Raw genomic sequence first — 18,801 nt, forward strand, 5'->3', positions numbered from 1 at the left:
ATTTTTGCCTTTTTCAAATCCTTCTTAACTTCAGTTACCCAGGGTATTGTTGCCTTAAGTGATGTCATATAGTCCAATAGACGTTTAGTTAACCTGTTTCCAGGTAATCTGTCTATATGTCCATAAAACTTCATCCGCCTCTTCCTGATATCTGCCTCGATGTTTGATATTTTTTCGGTTGTCTCGGTAGTCTGCAGCCTGTATCCATCTTGTGTGTATCGTGGTCCTAGGATTTTTCTAATAATTTTTCTCTCTACTTTCTTAATTTCGTGTAAATCTAATTTTCTATTCAGGGAGAGTGTTTCACTTGCATATGTGACTGTTGGTTTGATGACTGTGTTGTAGTGTCTGATTTTAGTGCCTTTTGATAGACATTTCTTGTTATATATATTTTGAATAAGTCCGAATGCTTTCTTGATTTTCTGTAATCGGTTTTTTTGTGCTATTTTCTCAAGTCCTGTTGGTTCAATAACTTCACCGAGATACTTAAAGTGCTTGACTCTAGTTATTTCACCATACTTTGTTTTTAGTTTCGAAATATCTAATTTTGAGCAGATGAATTCTGTCTTCTCAAAGGAGATTTGCAGGCCAACCTTCTCAGCACATTCTTTAAGTGTCTCAATTTGTTTTACTGCTGTTTCTTCACTGTCAGTTATAATTGCCAAGTCATCTGCAAACGCTAAATAAGGGATGTTCAATTTTCCTTTACCTCTTCCTAGTTCAATTGGCTTCCACAAGCTTTGTTTCCTTAGTGTTACTTCCCACTCTTTCATAACTTTGTCCAAAACTATATTGAATAATAGTGGTGAGATCCCATCTCCTTGTCTTACTCCTGTTTTAATTGAGAATGGTTCCGAAATTTCCCCTCTGAATTTAATTTTTGATTTGGTTTCTGTTAGTGTTTGTTCAATTAGTTTTCGGGTTTTAGTGTCTAGGCCTCGTTCTTCGAGAATGTGACATAGAGACTGTCTGTCTATGGAATCGTATGCCTTTTTGAAATCAACGAACGTGCAGATTATTGGTTTTGACCTGATTGCTTTAATCTTTAAAATAGTTTTAAGGTTGAATATCTGTTCCGGGCATGATCTATTAGGACGAAAGCCTGCTTGGTAGTCTGAAATTGTATGTTCTAGTTGTTCTTGTGCCCTCTTTAGGAGACATGCAGATAGAATTTTATAGGTAACTGGTAAAAGTGAAATGCCTCTGTAGTTGTTTACGTCTGATCTCTCTCCCTTTTTGTGCAATGGGTGAATTAGTGCACACTTCCACTCCTCTGGGATATTTTCTGTCTGCCAAATTTCTTGGATGATGCTAGTGATCTCTTTTAACGAATTTGGACCAAGGTTTTTCAGTAGTTCAGCTACAATTCCATCTTCTCCCGATGATTTATTGTTTTTGAGTTTTCTAATGTGACTATAAATTTCTTCTTGAGATGGTGGTGGTGAAGTCTCATTCGTGTGTTCTGGTTGTAATCTGGGGAATCTTGTACTTGGTTGTGGGCAATTTAGGAGTTGTGAGAAATATTTAGCTAGTTCTTGGCAATTTTCTTTGTTAGTTAGTGCCAATTTTCCATTCTGTTTCCGGAAGCAGAGATTTTGTGGAGTGTATCCTTTGATTTGATTTGCGAATATTTTATAAAAATCTTGAGTGTTGTGGTTCTTAAAGTTTTCTTCAATTGTGTTTAGTTGTTCATTAAGGTATTTTCTTTTAGTTTGTCTAAGTATTTTAGCTGTTTGTTTTCTCACTTTGAAAAATGTTTGTTGTGTGGTTTCTGATTTGTCACAATTGTAATTTAAAAAGGCTTGTTGTCTCTCTTCTAATGCGTTATCACAATTCGAATTCCACCATGGATGCTTGGATATTTTCTTTAACGGAATCAAATCTCTTGCTTTCTGTATAATTTTCGTTCGGAAATCTTTCCAGTTGTTTGTTGGTTGTTTATCCCATGCTTCTGTAATTTCTGATTCCTTGATATTTTTCAAGTCAAATTTGGGAATTAGTGGTGGTTTCCTTTGGCGTTTCCTTTTTGGAGTGAATTTAATTTTAACTCTGGTAAGGTAGTGGTCAGAATCTATATTTGCCCCTCTGCGGACTTGAACGTCGTGTATTTCTTTCTGGAAGTCATAGGAGATCGCAACATGGTCTATTTGAAATTCACCAAGCTGAAGGTTTGGTGATCTCCATGTTTTTTGTTTATTGGGGTCTTTTCGAAGTGATGTTGTCACGATTTTTAGGTTGTTTTGCTGACATAACTCGATGAGTCTCATGCCGTTCTTGTTTGTGAATTTGTGTGCAGGGTAATTACCGACTGTTTTTTTATATTTCCTCTCTTTGCCAATTTGCGCGTTGAAATCCCCTAGAAGAATTTTTACATCCTCCTCTGGAATTTTGGACATTTCAGTTTCGAGTTTTTCCCAAAATTTTTCTGTCTTCTCCGGTTCTTTTTTGTTGGCAATGTTGGTAGGTGCATGAACATTAATAAATGTATATATTTTGTTGGTGTGCTTGATTCGCATGGTCATTAGTCTGTTACTGATTTGATTTATGTCTATAACAGAGTCAAGGGTGTCCTTATTTACAATAAAAGCCATGCCAAATATTGCAGCTCCTTTGCCAATTTTCTTGTCTGTTTTACTTTTAAAGATACGGTAATTGTTGTAGTCTATTGTTTCTGAATCAGTGAATCTGGTCTCTTGGAGAGCAAGGATTTGAATTTTCTGTTTGTTGAGTTCTGTTGTAAGATTATGAAGTTTGCCTGTCTGAATTAGTGTCTGAATGTTAAAAGTGCCAATAAATGTATGGGACTTTCGTGGACGTTTACTAGAGAACTCCGACTTTCTCTGTCGTACGAGCCCAAGCTCCCCAGAATCCGATAGCTTGGTTGTCGCCACAGGGCGAGTGGATTGGCCACCTGGGGTAATATTAATTTTACTTGTACGAATCATACTGCTTGTAATTAAGTTCCAGCTAATGCTGGGTAGTTAGAACCAGGGATTGTTAGTTCCTGGAGCTTGGTGTTCAGCCGCACCTCACATGGTGAACAGACGCTGGCCAGAGTACCGGTGGTTGCCACACAGACGTGTCTGGGCTTTTCAATATGCTTTATCTTGTTGATAATGCTTGCCTCTTCCGCCAGTTCCGCCGTACCGATGATCTTCATCTCCGTCTTCCCTTCCTTATAGTATCAAGGAATACTTAAATCACCAGCATTCAACATACAGTAGCTTATTTCCTTCATCATAATGACCCAAAATGCTCACTGAAAATTAAATTGTATTAATTTATTATTCTAATTTAGCATATTATGAATGTTGTTATGCATATGGTTTCATGTTATATGTAATAATATTTTATTTATTGACATATAATTGTAAATATTTTCATGTCCTATTTTCTGTGTAAGGCAATGTATGACAAATCCTATATCATTTTTATAATGATGAGATACAAGGATGCTAAGTAAATAAATAAGATGAACATTGTTCAAATCTTCAACAGGTCATCCAGATTTAGTCTTTTCATGGGTTCCTAAAATCATATAGGCAAATGCCAGAATGATTCATTTGAAAAGGATATGGACAATTTCCTTCTTCATCCTTCAGTGACCATTCTGAGCTTATGCACCATTTCTCATGGCCTTGTTGTTGACTGGATGGTAAACCCTAATCATCCTTCAAATATGTACACCTGTCTTTTGTGGGCAGTGCACCACTAGCTCCACTGTATGACCTGCTGACTGTCTTTGAGCTCCAGTCTGTTGAGAGGCCTCTCATGATACTGGCAGAGTGAATATGGTGAGGATTTTTGTTTTTACATAGCCCCAGAGTTCTTTATGAGATTAAAAGCATCTTCCCTTTTTAGAGTGATTCTGCAGTGGTGACAAACTAAAACACCCTGGGACTCAAAGATGGGTAACTGTCATTTGTGAGCTGTGCGCTACCATTCTAAAAGCCAACTTGACTCTGATACGAGTTACATTTTCCAGCCTTCCATCTTTGTGCCATTTTGTGTCCTCTACAAAGAACAGAAAAATTTGAACCTATAGAAAAGCCAAAGGTGCTAGTCTGACAACATAATCTCCATAGAGTTAGGTACGAATGGGGAAGCTTACGGCAGGTTGGAGCTTAGAATTAGTGACAAGACATGCTCAATTCATGTGAAGGCTTCTGTAAATTGTGACCCACTGGCTCGTATTGACTGTACTTTACCCAAACTTTAAAACTGCAGAGTGTGATTGATATTGTAGTTGTTTTTGTTATTGAGGTATATTATTTCAGCTATTTCTTTAATGTTCGCCTACAGTTTGAAATTAATTACAGTATATCATATATTTATCCTCATCTTTTTCTTGAATAATGATTTTGTGTGGTTTCAAATATCGAAACTGTAGCCCTTTGCTTTATTTGTAAGTCTGCAACCTTTTGGTATAAGCAGAATGCAAGTATTATTGTGCTATTTATATAATGTGTCTTGTAAACTGTAACCAGTTAAGTGTCCATATGTCACATCATGCTACAATTCTGACTGAAACAGACATTACAGCACTTAAATGGATTGCTCCATGTTGTTTATTATTTTTTATAAATGACCTAAAGATGCATGCATGCGTGTGCATGTGCGCGTGCGCGGGCGCATGCGTGCCCGCGCTCACACCCACACCCACCCACCCACACACGTGTGTGCGCGCGCTTGGGGGTGGGGTGTGGGTGGATCATATGGGTGTCCTGAGATATTTAGGATTTGGAATGTGTGATATAATGTCTTTACTACCTCTCTATGTTTGAAGGTATGTTGCTGCTATTCACTTTAATGTTTTATCCAACTGCATGATTAAGGTACTTGTGTTTATAAACAATCAGTAACCTCCCTGGGACTTTTTGTTGATGTACCTTACACATTTTGATCATATTGCATAGTTCTTTTGTCAGTAACATGAATGGGCCTAATTATGTTTGAAAATTTGTACATTTTCAACTGATCCTATTCTTGGCGGAAAATAAGAATATTTATCTTCCTTGAATTTATTGTGGTTTTCTTAAGATCTGTGTGTTAGTTTCATAATATACTAGAGCATTATTTTATTTGATGTCTAATGACATTACTAAGAGGTTTATTGTCATTTTTTCAAATACAGTTTTACCAAATAAATTGAACTAGAATTCTGAAAAAAAAAGAAAAGAAATTGGTAGATACCCACATCCCCAGAGATGAAAGAGACCTGGGATAGTTCTTTCACATTTTATTTTAGTACAGTTGCTGAAACAGGACAAATAAGGAAATTTTCTGCCAAAATATCCCTCCCCCCTTTCCCCCCGCCTTCCTTCAACTGTTAACTGTTCCTATCTTAGCAAAAGGTAAGTAGTCACACCGCTTTTGTTTCAGTAGTTTTAGCATTTCACTTTTGTTTTTAATTAACTGTGATAGCTATAACATTATGTCCCCTAAGACCTTATGTAACTGTTTTCCTTTTTTTTTGTTTAAATAACTACAGACTGTAGAATTTGGAAGCACAAAAGGTTGGATGAACCTGATGATGCATTACCTAATGACATACCAATAAATTTCCTTAAAAATGGGGATGAGATATCAACTGAAGGTGCTACACTAAGGTGAGCCACACTTTATTTCCTTATTTAATATGGAAGTTTACTGTGTGGTAGGGTATACATTTTTTTCTCCTGGGAAGTCTAAGTTCAGCTGTTATTTTGCCCACCAGAACATTTTGTCCTGAATGAGTAATTTTTAATTATCTGACTACCTAGATGTGATGACCATGAATTTTTGCCAAATTCATTGCGTAAGAAGGGGGAGGGGGGTAAGATGTGAGAAATAGGAGGAAGGAAGGAAGGGGACTGTGACAAAGGGGCAGAGGGAGAGAAAGAAGATCAAAAGAAGGAGAAATGTAATCGGGGGAGCACAATGAGGATGAAAGGAAGGGCAGAAGACAGAGAAATATGGGAGAAGCTGGAAGGAGGAAAAATGAAGAAGGAAAAGTTGTTTGAAGATAAGCTGTTATTCAGAACACTTCACCAATCAATACACATGGAGTGGAATATGTCAATGAATATGATAATTCCATCTGCTGTATCCCAGTTATTTCATTAAATTATTTTCTTGCCATTTTACCTTTCTTATACTCCAATATAATGACTGATTTGTACTTTGTTCTGCTCTCTGTGCCACATCTCTGAAATTTTGTTTCTCTCTGACGTTCATTTTCCTTCTTGTTCTCATAGCATCTACAGTTTTGTTACATCTAATAAAGTACACAGTAAATACAATTACAGTCACTGCACACCAGACGTACAGACATGTAATGACAGAAACAGTGGGAAAACAGTCCAGACCACGTCTGGATGGCAAGGAAGTTCATCAAAACACATCAAGGAACAGTCCTAATCAGCTTCGGGAACCTTCATCGAGCATGAACAATGGAAAAAAGGAGTGGGCCATGCTGCTCATATATGGCCATTCCCACTCAGTCAGAAATGGCACTGACACCAAGTGAGGTGGGCATTCTCATTTCAGTCTTGTGCTGACAAATGTGAACTCTGTGGTTGCGATGATGGTGGCGTAAGTGGACACACTGTCATAGCTCTCCTCCATTTGTGGAACTGATGTCATAAGCATTGGAGGGAAAAGGTGGAATGCCAAGCAGGTGAGACTGCTTTCTGGGGACTGCTATCTGAGATGGAGAGATATGGCTGAGGAAGCCATTGGGTGCTTGCAGGCAACTCTGTAGCAGTGGAGTGACGACAGCTGTCTGTTGAAAATGTGTGCCTCCACTGGCTCGGCAACAGATGAGCTTTCACTATCACACCACTTGGCAGTCAGCTGTCACTGGCCTGGCGAGGCATATGGCTGGAAGTGGCCCAGATGATGGCAAGCCAGGTGTGGGAATGACATCACCTGTGCTGGAGGCATGGAAAGCATGCTGTCAGTGGCAAGGGATGAGTGCAACAGTGACTGGGGAAAGGCTGATGGGTGGTCCTTTGGGAGGGCAGCATTTAGGCAGCTACGATCAAACATTGGCAAAGGGTGCAGTGTGGCTGGCAGCTGCATCTGGATGTCATCGGCACCCAACAGCTCCTCAAGCAAAAATGCCCCTGTGGAGTGGTACTAGAAGGTGGACTCCCTGTCAGTGTCTGCTAAGGCTGTGCATATGATTGGTTTTGCCTCATCAAGGGCACAACTGCTTCCAATGATGGGAGGGTGGCACATTTCCAGCATCCATGGTGAACATTTGCCAAGTGAGTGTCACTCATACGGTCACCAGCGCCCTCCAGGCCACCGACCAGAAGTATGAACCCAAACAGGGGTGCCAAGAAAGTATCACAAAATGTACGAGCATACCTCAGGCTGTGACACAGGGCAGAGCAGGTGCGACGGAATCTTGGTTTGTCGGCCATGGATGATCTCTGCCTGGCTTCTGCCATGTGGACTGTGGTCCTGTAGGTGCTGAGAAACAGAAGCAACTGACTAATCTATCAAGCACATTTTAACTGCATCTTAAAGATGTGCATCACACTCTCTGCCTCCCCAATCAGTTGCAGGTGAAATAGTGCAGATGTGAGATGGGCTGTACCATTGTGGGCGCAACAACTTGAAACAAAGCCAATGTGTACTGTGGGTCATCATTAGAGACAGGTGTTGAGGGCAACACTTCAGTCACAAAGACTTGGATGAGAGTCCACATGCTAGCTTCTGTGGTGGTAGAGCTCATGCCCTGGACATATGGGTAGTTGGACTGTGTGTTGACCATCACCATAGAATGACAGAAGGGCCTTGCAAAGTCTGGACATGATTCCACGGATGACGTGGTATGGGCCATGGCATGAAAGTTGGTGGCACTGCCTGCTGTTTGGTGCACTATTTGTACTCATGGACAATCCTCTCAGTCACTGAGTTGATGTCCGGCCAATAAAGAAAACACTGCTCGATGGCTTTTATGTGGGTCGTACCCCAGTGGCCATGATGTAAGAGAGCAGAGATACAAGCCCGCACAACTGGAGGGACGATGACTCTGAGGTCGTCCAATTTGGTGCTAAGGAGAGTGCCATCGACTACCACCAGCCAATGACAGAGGAGAAAACAGGTGTGGAGCAGACCAGACTCCTTGGTTGGAACACAGGATCTTGCCGGGTGGCCTGCTGTATATTGTGGTCCTATATTGGAAGTCTATCCACTGTGTGCTGCAAGTGAGGATTAGTGTAAAAATAGACAACTTTGGCTTTGTTGAAGGCTGGGTTGGGTCCCACGGCCAGGCATTGCAGTGTGTCCGCTTTAGAATGCTGTGCTGTGAATCTGTAATGAACCTCATAGTGGTACACATTCAGAAACAAAGCTCAGCATGGGCGTTGTTACACAGTCCTGTCAGGAAGTCATGAATGGGGGCCTGATAGTGCCACAGGTAGCTTATGGTGAGTGATGAGATGAAACTTGATGCCATTGAGGCCGAATGGCATAATTGCATTGTGCAGATGTCAGTGTTATGGAGGCATACATGATAGTCTATTCAGAACTGTCAGCATTCCTGTGAGCTAACAACTTTCCAAAGAAGGAAGCAGTTGTTTCGAGGACGATCTGTTTGGCTAGTGTAATGATACTGAGGCAAGGTATTATCTGTAGCAACAACTTTATGTGGCAAACATTCTATCACAGTCTGCTGACCAAATGAAGGGAACACATTTTTTAGCTTGTTTAACGGATGAGTTATATCCACTGTGTTAGTGAGAAATTTTGAATAATAACTTAATTTGCTCATAACTGTTTGAAGCTCCTTCAAGTTTCACAGTTTAGGGAAGTTATCAGTTGCTGCTTATGTGGTGCTTCATGGGTTTGACACTGTCCTCCAAAAGAATGTGGTCTAAATATTTGATTTCTGCAGATTGCAATTTAGTGAATGGAATCCGAAGGTTACTGAGATGTTCCTGCCATGAGCAACCCATGACAATGGCGTCATCAACATAGTTTGCACAGCATGGAATACCTTGCATTAACTGTTCTAAAACTCTCTGAAAAACGGCAGGCCCACTCACGATGCCCAATGGTCGGTACAACCCGAAGGGAGTGTGATCGTCATTACCTATTAAGAAGCAGAATCTAGCTGAAGCTGCAGGTATGCCACCGCCAATTCAATTTTAGAAACACACTTGTCATCCACTGGTTGCACGAGTATTTCTTCAGGGTAGGGAAGAGGATAGCTGTCCACTATAGATTGGGCATAAATGGTGAACTTAAAAACCATTTACAAACAAAGCATCCCTATTGGATTACAGAAAACAAACAGAAGCGTAGCTCATTGGTTGGAAGGAATGGGTTCAATGACACCCTGGCTGTGCAACCTGTCCAGTTCTTCCTTATCTGTCAGTCACAGAACAGATGGAATAGACCTTGCGTGATAAAATATGGAAACATCCATCTGTTTAAGAGTGATGAGTCCTTGTGGTCTTTCGCAGAACCAAATCCCAGTGAAAACAGTGAACCAGACTTGTGATGGAGATTGTCTAATTCCTGGAACTGGATGGAGTTGCAAATGAGATGCGCAGCATCCTTAATTTGAAAACCAAAAACCATGAATGCATCATGACCAAAAATGATTTTGGATATCACACTTTAAATGGGCAAAAACATGACTGTTTATGTGGCATGCTAATACTGAACATTGATCATGAACTGGCCTGGAACAGGAATTGGTCGATCATCAGAAGCAACCAAACAACAGTTGGTGGAGGAAAGAGAAGGGTGACACAAGTGATGATACATATTAGGATTCACAAGAGAAATAGAGGCCTCGATATTGACCTGGAAATGGAATGGCAGTTCCGAATTTGCACTGTATGTAAGTCTTTCTGGGAACACTGAGCTCCTGGCTAAGTACTGGTGTGACACTATGAATGCTCACAGACTCAATGTCTGCATCTGTGGACTGGCCACACAGGCAGCCATGAAAGACAGCCACCATATTACCTAACTTACAAAAAGCTGTGCACTGTGCATGCCAATGCAGGCAGCGACTATGGACATGTGCTCAGAAACAATCAGGACATGAGAGGAAACTGTGTCAACTGCCACTAATCCCACTATGTCCTCAGATTGTTCAATCATTGCCTGTTACACTCTGAAAGCCTGAATGATAGCCAGGATCTCCTTGACTGTGGGATCTTCTATACACGACACCTCCTGATGCACCTCTCCATCTGTAGCAGAAAATGGCTCTGAGCACTATGGGACTTAACAGCTGTGGTCATCAGTCCCCTAGAACTTAGAACTACTTAAACCTAACTAACCTAAGGACATCACACACATCCATGCCCGAGGCAGGATTCGAACCTGCGACCGTAGCAGTCGCACGGTGCCGGACTGCGCGCCTAGAACCGCGAGACCACCGCGGCCGGCTGTAGCAGAAAAGACAATGATGTCAAATACCAGAGTTTTGGCATAGGACTTATAACAATGAGCCCAAACAAATCTGAAATTCTGACTTAAACCCCAGAGGTCAGCTACCAATGTCTGATGTGACTGGCTTAGTTTCATTTGTCTCTGGTGAAAATCCATAAGGGAAGCCACAACATCGGTTTGCCTAAAATACACACCGAGTAATTCACAAATTTGTGGAAACAACAACGCTGCAAGTTTTTCTCAATGAAGCAAGTTTCTGAAGCAAAGAAAACAGTTCAGGCTTGACCCAAGACAAGAAAAATGATAAAAGAGATACACTACCAGAAAGACTGTGAAATGTTGCTGTAATCACCACATGTATGAGTTCCATTAGCCCCATTCTTCCTTCACTTCTTGGAGCAATGGAAGAGCTCTCATTTTGGTCTTTTGTTGGCAGCACCAAATGTGAATTATGTGGTTGTGATGGTGGCAGTGTAACTGGAGACATCACCACAGTTCCCCTAATTGAAAACCTCCAACAACCTTATTATTTTAGTTTAATAGTCACTAGCAGAAACAGAGGTAACCATGGAATTATTACTGAATGTCCATTAGCAATACATGGAAGTAGACTGAGTACAAGCCAAGGAAAGCTAGCACCTGCTTTGAAATATAAAGAATTTTTTTGTAACAGAGTGGTTAATTCAAGCCAACATGGTTAAGAATCAAATGGGCTTGTATAATAGTACATAATTTTTTTTGGTACTTTTAATTAGGTAACAGACTTGTAGTTTAAGATTTACTGTCAGCATACTGTAATTTGTGTTCAAAAATTTGTTAAGTGCTTGCAGTAAATCTTACGTCAGAATTTGCAAATTTTTTAAGAACACATTCAATGATATTCTTCACAACGGATCGAGTCTTGTGGTGTGAATGGATTGGGAGCCATAGGGACAGGGGTGGAAATGGGTGTGGAACATAGTCTAGGAGATTCGGACTAGGAGGACTGTGGGATCAAAGGATGTGTTATAAAGTTCAGAGAAGCTAGTGCAGGGGGAGGAGGATGGGAATGGAGGGGAGTGGAATATCCAGATGGCACAGGTAATGGATCAGCCATCAAAGTTGAGCATAAAATTAATAATAACTTATTAATTTTGCTTGTTGCTCTTACTATGAAACTACTGTGCTGTTAGGGGTTAACTTTAGATTGAATTGTAATGAATTGTAAAGATAATAAGTTTTTGCATAATGTTTACAAAAGTCTTTTTTTCTTTCATTACTGTCAGGGGAAAGTTTTATGTAAAAATCTTTATGATAATCTATGGAAAGTTCTGGTTGGGCATTACGACTTATTTAGGAATAAAGGAGATGACTCATAGAAAGACAGAAGCGCTGTGTCATCGATAGATACACAAACAAAAGGTACAGACAGAATGAAATTCCTTTTGAAAACACACACACACACACACACACACACACACACACACACATCTGTCTCCCTACATTGTGCTTGGTCAACTGCCAGCCCTTTTCTGGCCAATGGTGGAATGGGGTGGGGTGAAGAATGGAGAGCGGCAAGAAGCAGGGACAGGGTTTGGAGGAAGTGTCTAACAGCTTGGGCGGGGGGAGGGGGGAGTGGGAGCTGTCTGTGGGTTAGCTAGGAAAGCAGGTAATGGGGGCAGCTGGCACACAAATTGGAACAGGCAATGGTGTACGTGTGCGTGGACGCACGCGCACACACACACACACACACACACACACACACACACTTCTTTGGTTGGAGGATGGAGGACTGTGGGTTACCTTACGTCTAGGCAGAGAGGAAGGATGTGCTGTAAGAATAGCTCCCATCTGTGCAGTTAAGGAAAGCTGGTGCTGGTGGGGAAGATCCAGATGGCATGAGTTGTGAAGCAGCCATTGAAATCTCGCATATTGTGCTCTGCTGGATGTTGTGCCACTGGGTGGTCCACCTTGTTTTTGGCAACGGTTTGGCAGTGGCCATTCTTTCTGGTTGACAGCTGGTTGGTTGTCACACCAATGTAAAATGCTGTGAAGTTGTTGCAGCAGAGCTTTCATAGGTGGCCCAGCCTCTGCTGGAGTATGACAAGCCTGTGACAGGATTGGAGTAGGTGGTGCTGGGTGGTTGGATTGGGCAGTTCTTGCATCTGGGTCTTCCACAAGTGCATGATCCATATGCCACTCCCACCCCCAAATCTCCTGCCACAGAAATCATACCCTTGAGGAAGACCCTGATGCAAGACCTGCCCAATCCACCTACCCGGCATTACCTACTCCAGTCCTGTCACAGGCTTATCCTACCCCATCAGAGGCTGGGCCACCTGTGGAAGGAGCCATGTTATACACCAGCTCTGCTGCAACCATTGCACAGTGTTTTACATTGGTATGACATCCAACCAGCTGTCAACCAGAATGAATAGTCACCATCAAACTGTTGCCAAAAACTAGGTGGACCACCCAGTGGCAGAGCACAACATGTGAGATTTCAATCGCTGCTTCACAACCTGTGCCATCTGGATCCTCCCCACCTCCACCAGCTTTTCTGAGCCATGCAGATGGGAGCTGTCCTTACTGCACATCCTTCATTCCTGTAACCTCTCTGCTATAAACCTAAGATAACTCACTGTCCCTCCACCCCCCACCCAATAGTGTTTTGTGTGTGTGTGTGTGTGTGTGTGTACACACCATCCCCTGTCCCAATTTGTGTCAGATAGTTGTGTGCTGTCATCTCATGCCCTAATCTGTGAAATCGCGTGCCCAGCTGTCTGCCACTGCCCCCTCTACCTGCACCCTCAGCTAGCCCACAGACAGCTCCGCACTCCCCCTCCAAGCCACTAGACGCGTCCTCCCAACCGTCTCTCCATTCCTCACCCACCCCACACCACCCTGCACCGCCACCTCACCCAAGTACTCTCACCGTGAGCAGGAGACAGGCATGTACATGTGAGTGCATGTGTGTTTGTGTGCATGTTTCCCCTACAGTTCGAAAAAGGAATGTCGTTCTGAAAGCTAGCTAAGTCTGCACCTTTGGTTGTGTATCTATCAGCGTTATAGCACTTCTGCCTTTTGGTGAGGCATCTCCTTTATTCCTAAATAATTCACAACAATGACTAAGCCAGAGGCATCAGAGGATGAGACAACATTAAAAATCTCAAGTGGCACGCATGAACTGTAGCTTAGGTGGCTTTTGTAGACCAATTTGAGGTTATTTTCCCACTTGATAGACCGCTAGTGTCCTATACCAAATTGTTTCTCTTGACTTCCCCTACACCACTATAGAACATTTTAAACAGTTATGATTACACCCTGTGTTATTAAACTATTATACTAGCACCATAGATAAAAACATTATTTTACTTTGGGCAAAAATCTTCACGATTGGACACTGAGTGCAGAATTCAAGTATTGACTGCCTGCTATCACTCCACTACCATTTGTAGATAGGGGCATTCAGTTATGTAATGTTGCAGCATTCAGGGGAAAAAATAGTGCACAAAGGAGACTTTTGCCACTTTTGATATTCAAATTTGGATAGAATAAACTCATATTTAAAGACAATAAATGCAGTTGGATTTCATCCTGTTTATCACATTCATTATCCAGTCAGTATGATGATGAATCACTTTTATAACTAAATGTTGTTGTTGTTGTTGTGGTGTTCAGTCCTGAGACTGGTTTGATGCAGCTCTCCATGCTACTCTATCCTGTGCAAGCTTCTTCATCTCCCAGTACCTACTGCAACCTACATCCTTCTGAATCTGCTTAGTGTATTCATCTCTTGGTCTCCCCCTACGATTTTTACCCTCCACACTGCCCTCCAATACTAAATTGGTGATCCCTTGATGCCTCAGAACATGTCCTACCAGCCGATCCCTTCTTCTGGTCAAGTTGTGCCACAAACTTCTCTTCTCCCCAATCCTATTCAATACTTCCTCATTAGTTATGTGATCTACCCATCTAATCTTCAGCATTCTTCTGTAGCACCACATTTCGAAAGCTTCTATTCTCTTCTTGTCCATACTAGTTATCGTTCATGTTTCACTTCCATACATGGCTAGACTCCATACAAATACTTTCAGAAATGACTTCCTGACACTTAAATCTATACTCGATGTTAACAAATATCTCTTCTTCAGAAACGCTTTCCTTGCCATTGCCAGTCTACATTTTATATCCTCTCTACTTCGACCATCATCAGTTATTTTTCTCCCCAAATAGCAAAACTCCTTTATTACTTTAAGTGTCTCATTACCTAATCTAATTCCCTCAGCATCACCCGACTTAATTCGACTACATTCCATTATCCTCGTTTTGCTTTTGTTGATGTTCATCTTATATCCTCCTTTCAAGACACTATCCATTCCATTCAACTGCTCTTCCAAGTCCTTTGCTGTCTCTGACAGAATTACAATGTCATCGGCGAATCTCAAAGTTTTTATTTCTTCTCCATGGATTTTAATACCTGCTCCGAATTTTTCTTTTGTTTCCTTTACTGCTTGCTCAATATACAGATTGATTGAATAACATCAGGGAGAGGCTACAACCCTGTCTTACTCCCTTCCCAACAACTGCTTCCCTTTCATGTCCCTCGACTCTTATAACTGCCATCTGGTTTCTGTACAAATTGTAAATAGCCTTTCGCTCCCTGTATTTTACCCCTGCCACCCTTAGAATTTGAAAGAGAGTATTCCAGTCAACATTGTCAAAAGCTTTCTCTAAGTCTACAAATACTAGGAACGTAGGTTTGCCTTTCCTTAATCTTTCTTCTAAGATAATTCGTAAGGTCAGTATTGCCTCACGTGTTCCAGTATTTCTACGGAATCCAAACTGATCTTCCCCGAGGTCGGCTTCTACTAGTTTTTCCATTCGTCTGTAAAGAATTCGTGTTAGTATTTTGCAGCTGTGGCTTATTAAACTGATTGTTCGGTAATTTTCACATCTGTCCACACCTGCTTTCTTTGGGATTGGAATTATTATATTCTTCTTGAAGTCTGAGGGTATTTCGCCTGTTTCATACATCTTGCTCACCAGATGGTAGAGTTTGTCAGGACTGGCTCTCCCAAGGCCGTCAGTAGTTCCAATGGAATGTTGTCTACTCCGGGGGCCTTGTTTCGGCTCAGGTCTTTCAGCGCTCTGTCAAACTCTTCACGCAGTATCGTATCTCCCATTTCATCTTCATCCACATCCTCTTCCATTTCCATAACATTGTACTCAAGTACATCGCCCTTGTATAGACCCTCTATATACTCCTTCCACCTTTCTGCTTTCCCTTCTTTGCTTAGAACTGGCTTTCCATCTGAGCTCTTGATATTCATACAAGTGGTTCTCTTATCTCCAAAGGTCTCTTTAATTTTCCTGTAGGCAGTATCTATCTTACCCCTAGTGAGATAAGCCTCTACATCCTTACATTTGTCCTCTAGCCATCCCTGCTTAGTCATTTTGCACTTCCTGTCGATCTCATTTTTCAGACGTTTGTATTCCTTTTTGCCTGCTTCATTTACTGCATTTTTATATTTTCTCCTTTCATCCATTAAATTCAATATTTCTTCTGTTACCCAAGGATTTCTACGAGCCCTCGTCTTTTTACCTACTTGATCCTCTGCTGCCTTCACTACTTCATCCCTCAAAGCTACCCATTCTTCTTCTACTGTATTTCTTTCCCCCATTCCTGTCAATTGTTCCCTTATGCTCTCCCTGAAACTCTGTACAACCTCTGGTTCTTTCAGTTTATCCAGGTCCCATCTCGTTAAATTCCCACCTTTTTGCAGTTTCTTCAGTTTTAATCTACAGGTCATAACCAATAGATTGTGGTCAGAGTCCACATCTGCCCCTGGAAACGCCTTACAATTTAAAACCTGGTTCCTAAATCTCTGTCTTACCATTATATAATCTATCTGATACCTTTTAGTATCTCCAGGGTTCTTCCATGTATACAACCTTCTATCATGATTCTTAAACCAAGTGTTAGCTATGATTAAGTTGTGCTCTGTGCAAAATTCTACCAGGCGGCTTCCTCTTTCATTTCTTAGCCCCAATCCATATTCACCTACTATGTTTCCTTCTCTCCCTTTTCCTACACTCGAATTCCAGTCACCCATGACTATTAAATTTTCGTCTCCCTTCACTATCTGAATAATTTCTTTTATTTCATCATACATTTCTTCAATTTCTTCGTCATCTGCAGAGCTAGTTGGCATATAAACTTGTACTACTGTAGTAGGCGTGGGCTTTGTATCTATCTTGGCCACAATAATGCGTTCACTATGCTGTTTGTAGTAGCTTACCCGCATTCCTATTTTCCTATTCATTATTAAACCTACTCCTGCATTACCCCTATTTGACTTTGTGTTTATAACCCTGTAGTCACCTGACCAGAAGTCTTGTTCCTCCTGCCACCGAACTTCACTAATTCCCACTATCCTGCCCGATTAAGGGATCTGACATTCCACGCTCCGATCCGTAGAACGCCAGTTTTCTTTCTCCTTATAACGACATCCTCTTGAGTAATCCCCGCCCGGAGATCCGAATGGGGGACTATTTTACCTCCGGAATATTTTACCCAAGAGGACTCCATCATCATTTAATCATACAGTAAAGCTGCATGCCCTCGGGAAAAATTACGGCCGTAGTTTCCCCTTGCTTTCAGCCGTTCGCAGTACCAGCACAGCAAGGCCGTTTTGGTTATTGTTACAAGGCCAGATAAGTCAATCATCCAGACTGTTGCCCTTGCAACTACTGAAAAGGCTGCTGCCCCTCTTCAGGAACCACACGTTTGTCTGGCCTCTCAACAGATACCCCTCCGTTGTGGTTGTACCTACGGTACGGCTATCTGTATCGCTGAGGCACGCAAGCCTCCCCACCAACGGCAAGGTCTATGGTCAAATTATTGACTGTATACCAAGGAAAAGATTGTATGTTCTAATTGCTATCTGCTTTGAAGTGAGAATTTTATTTTTATTTATGTTTAATTTAATGTTTTCCTGTTTTATTTAGGAAGATGTGGCTTGTGAAATTATTTATTGTGTGAAATTTATTATGTAGGATTATGCACACTCCAGGTCATACTACAGATCATATCACACTGGTACTGAAAGAAGAAAATGCGTTATTCAGTGGAGACTGTATTCTGGGCGAAGGGACAGCAGTATTCGAAGATTTGTATGATTACATGGCATCCCTTCATTTGATACTAAAAGAGAAGCCCAGTCTGATCTATCCTGGACATGGGCCAGTAGTGGATGTAAGTGTTGCTCATTTTATTTACTTAAAATGCATAATGACTGTTCACACGCGACACAGTTTGTTGCTTAATTCTGTTCTGCCAGATGTCACCTTGCTGAGAGTTCTCTCTTACAACATGTACCCCACTTTCTTTCTCTTCTATTTTATTTTATATCATCATGCACAACAAAGAAGCCCATTTGAACTTTATTTGTTCAGTTGAAGCCCACACATATTACAAAGACATGGGGCTGATATTAATTACATTTTTATAGATTATATTTTCAACAACAGATATTTAATAATGACAGCATTAACCTAACATTTATCTAAAGGAGCTAAACAGATAAAAATATACATGAAAATTCAGCACATATTGTGCAAAATACAACAGTGGCTAAAAGGGAGAGGAAAAAGTCACATAGTTAATGCAAGTTTGCCTTCTGGTTCTCATCAATAGAAGGTATTGATTTTGTTTCTAATTGATAGGGGTAGTTTGTTGAAAAGTAGGTTACCCATATCTCTCACCTCATAGTCCCTTGTGACTTCTGCTTAATCTTTGTCTCAGCAGATGAATGTTTGCTTTTTTTTCTTACATCATGGCTGTGGACTCCTCCATTTGTTGTAAAGAGAACAAGGTTGGTGAAACCGTTTCTAGAATACAGATACACAGGACTGGCTATATATTAAGCTCTTGAAAAATGGGTTTGGTGGCAGATTGGATCAGTACACTCTTATTACTTTTATTATTTATTTTTTCCCGATGAAAATTGTTCTATGAATGACCCCCTCTGCTGTTACTGAGTGCACAAGTCCATGATAAACAGTTTTTAGTATGTTTATATCATGACTGCCCAAGAATTCTGAATGTATAGCAGAGATTACAAAACTTTTACCTTGACTCATTCCAGTGGGACCACCACAGCGCAAAACTGTTAAACTAGCTTGGTAGCCTCTGAGGCCAAAAATTATTCATTGTTGCTTTTCTCTATCTTGAATTTTGATCTGTCTCCAATTATTAAAGCTTCCTTTGCATATAACGACTGTGTTTGTTACCATGTTGTGCTGTCTTAGTTTTGTGTTCTGGGAGATCGATTTTTTGTTGTGTCTGCTTCAGATGATTCATCAATTTTTGTGATTGAGAGTGTGTGTGTTTGTTTCATTATTTAATAATGATGGCTG

At 41.1% G+C, this 18,801-nt stretch overlaps 1 protein-coding gene across 2 annotated transcripts in view; it reads left to right on the forward strand.

The window, feature by feature from the left end:
• The window catches only part of LOC126162904 (endoribonuclease LACTB2), a 110,271-nt gene that overhangs the window by 74,464 nt on the left and 17,006 nt on the right, over window positions 1–18,801 (forward strand). For both annotated transcript variants that reach the window (XM_049919715.1, XM_049919716.1), the window contains exons 3-4: window positions 5,492–5,609; window positions 17,440–17,638. In XM_049919715.1, the coding sequence (XP_049775672.1) occupies window positions 5,492–5,609; window positions 17,440–17,638 (317 nt within the window). The remainder of the gene's footprint in view (window positions 1–5,491; window positions 5,610–17,439; window positions 17,639–18,801) is intronic.

The sequence above is a fragment of the Schistocerca cancellata genome, chromosome 2 (genome assembly GCF_023864275.1).
Source record: "Schistocerca cancellata isolate TAMUIC-IGC-003103 chromosome 2, iqSchCanc2.1, whole genome shotgun sequence".
NCBI lineage: Eukaryota > Metazoa > Arthropoda > Insecta > Orthoptera > Acrididae > Schistocerca > Schistocerca cancellata.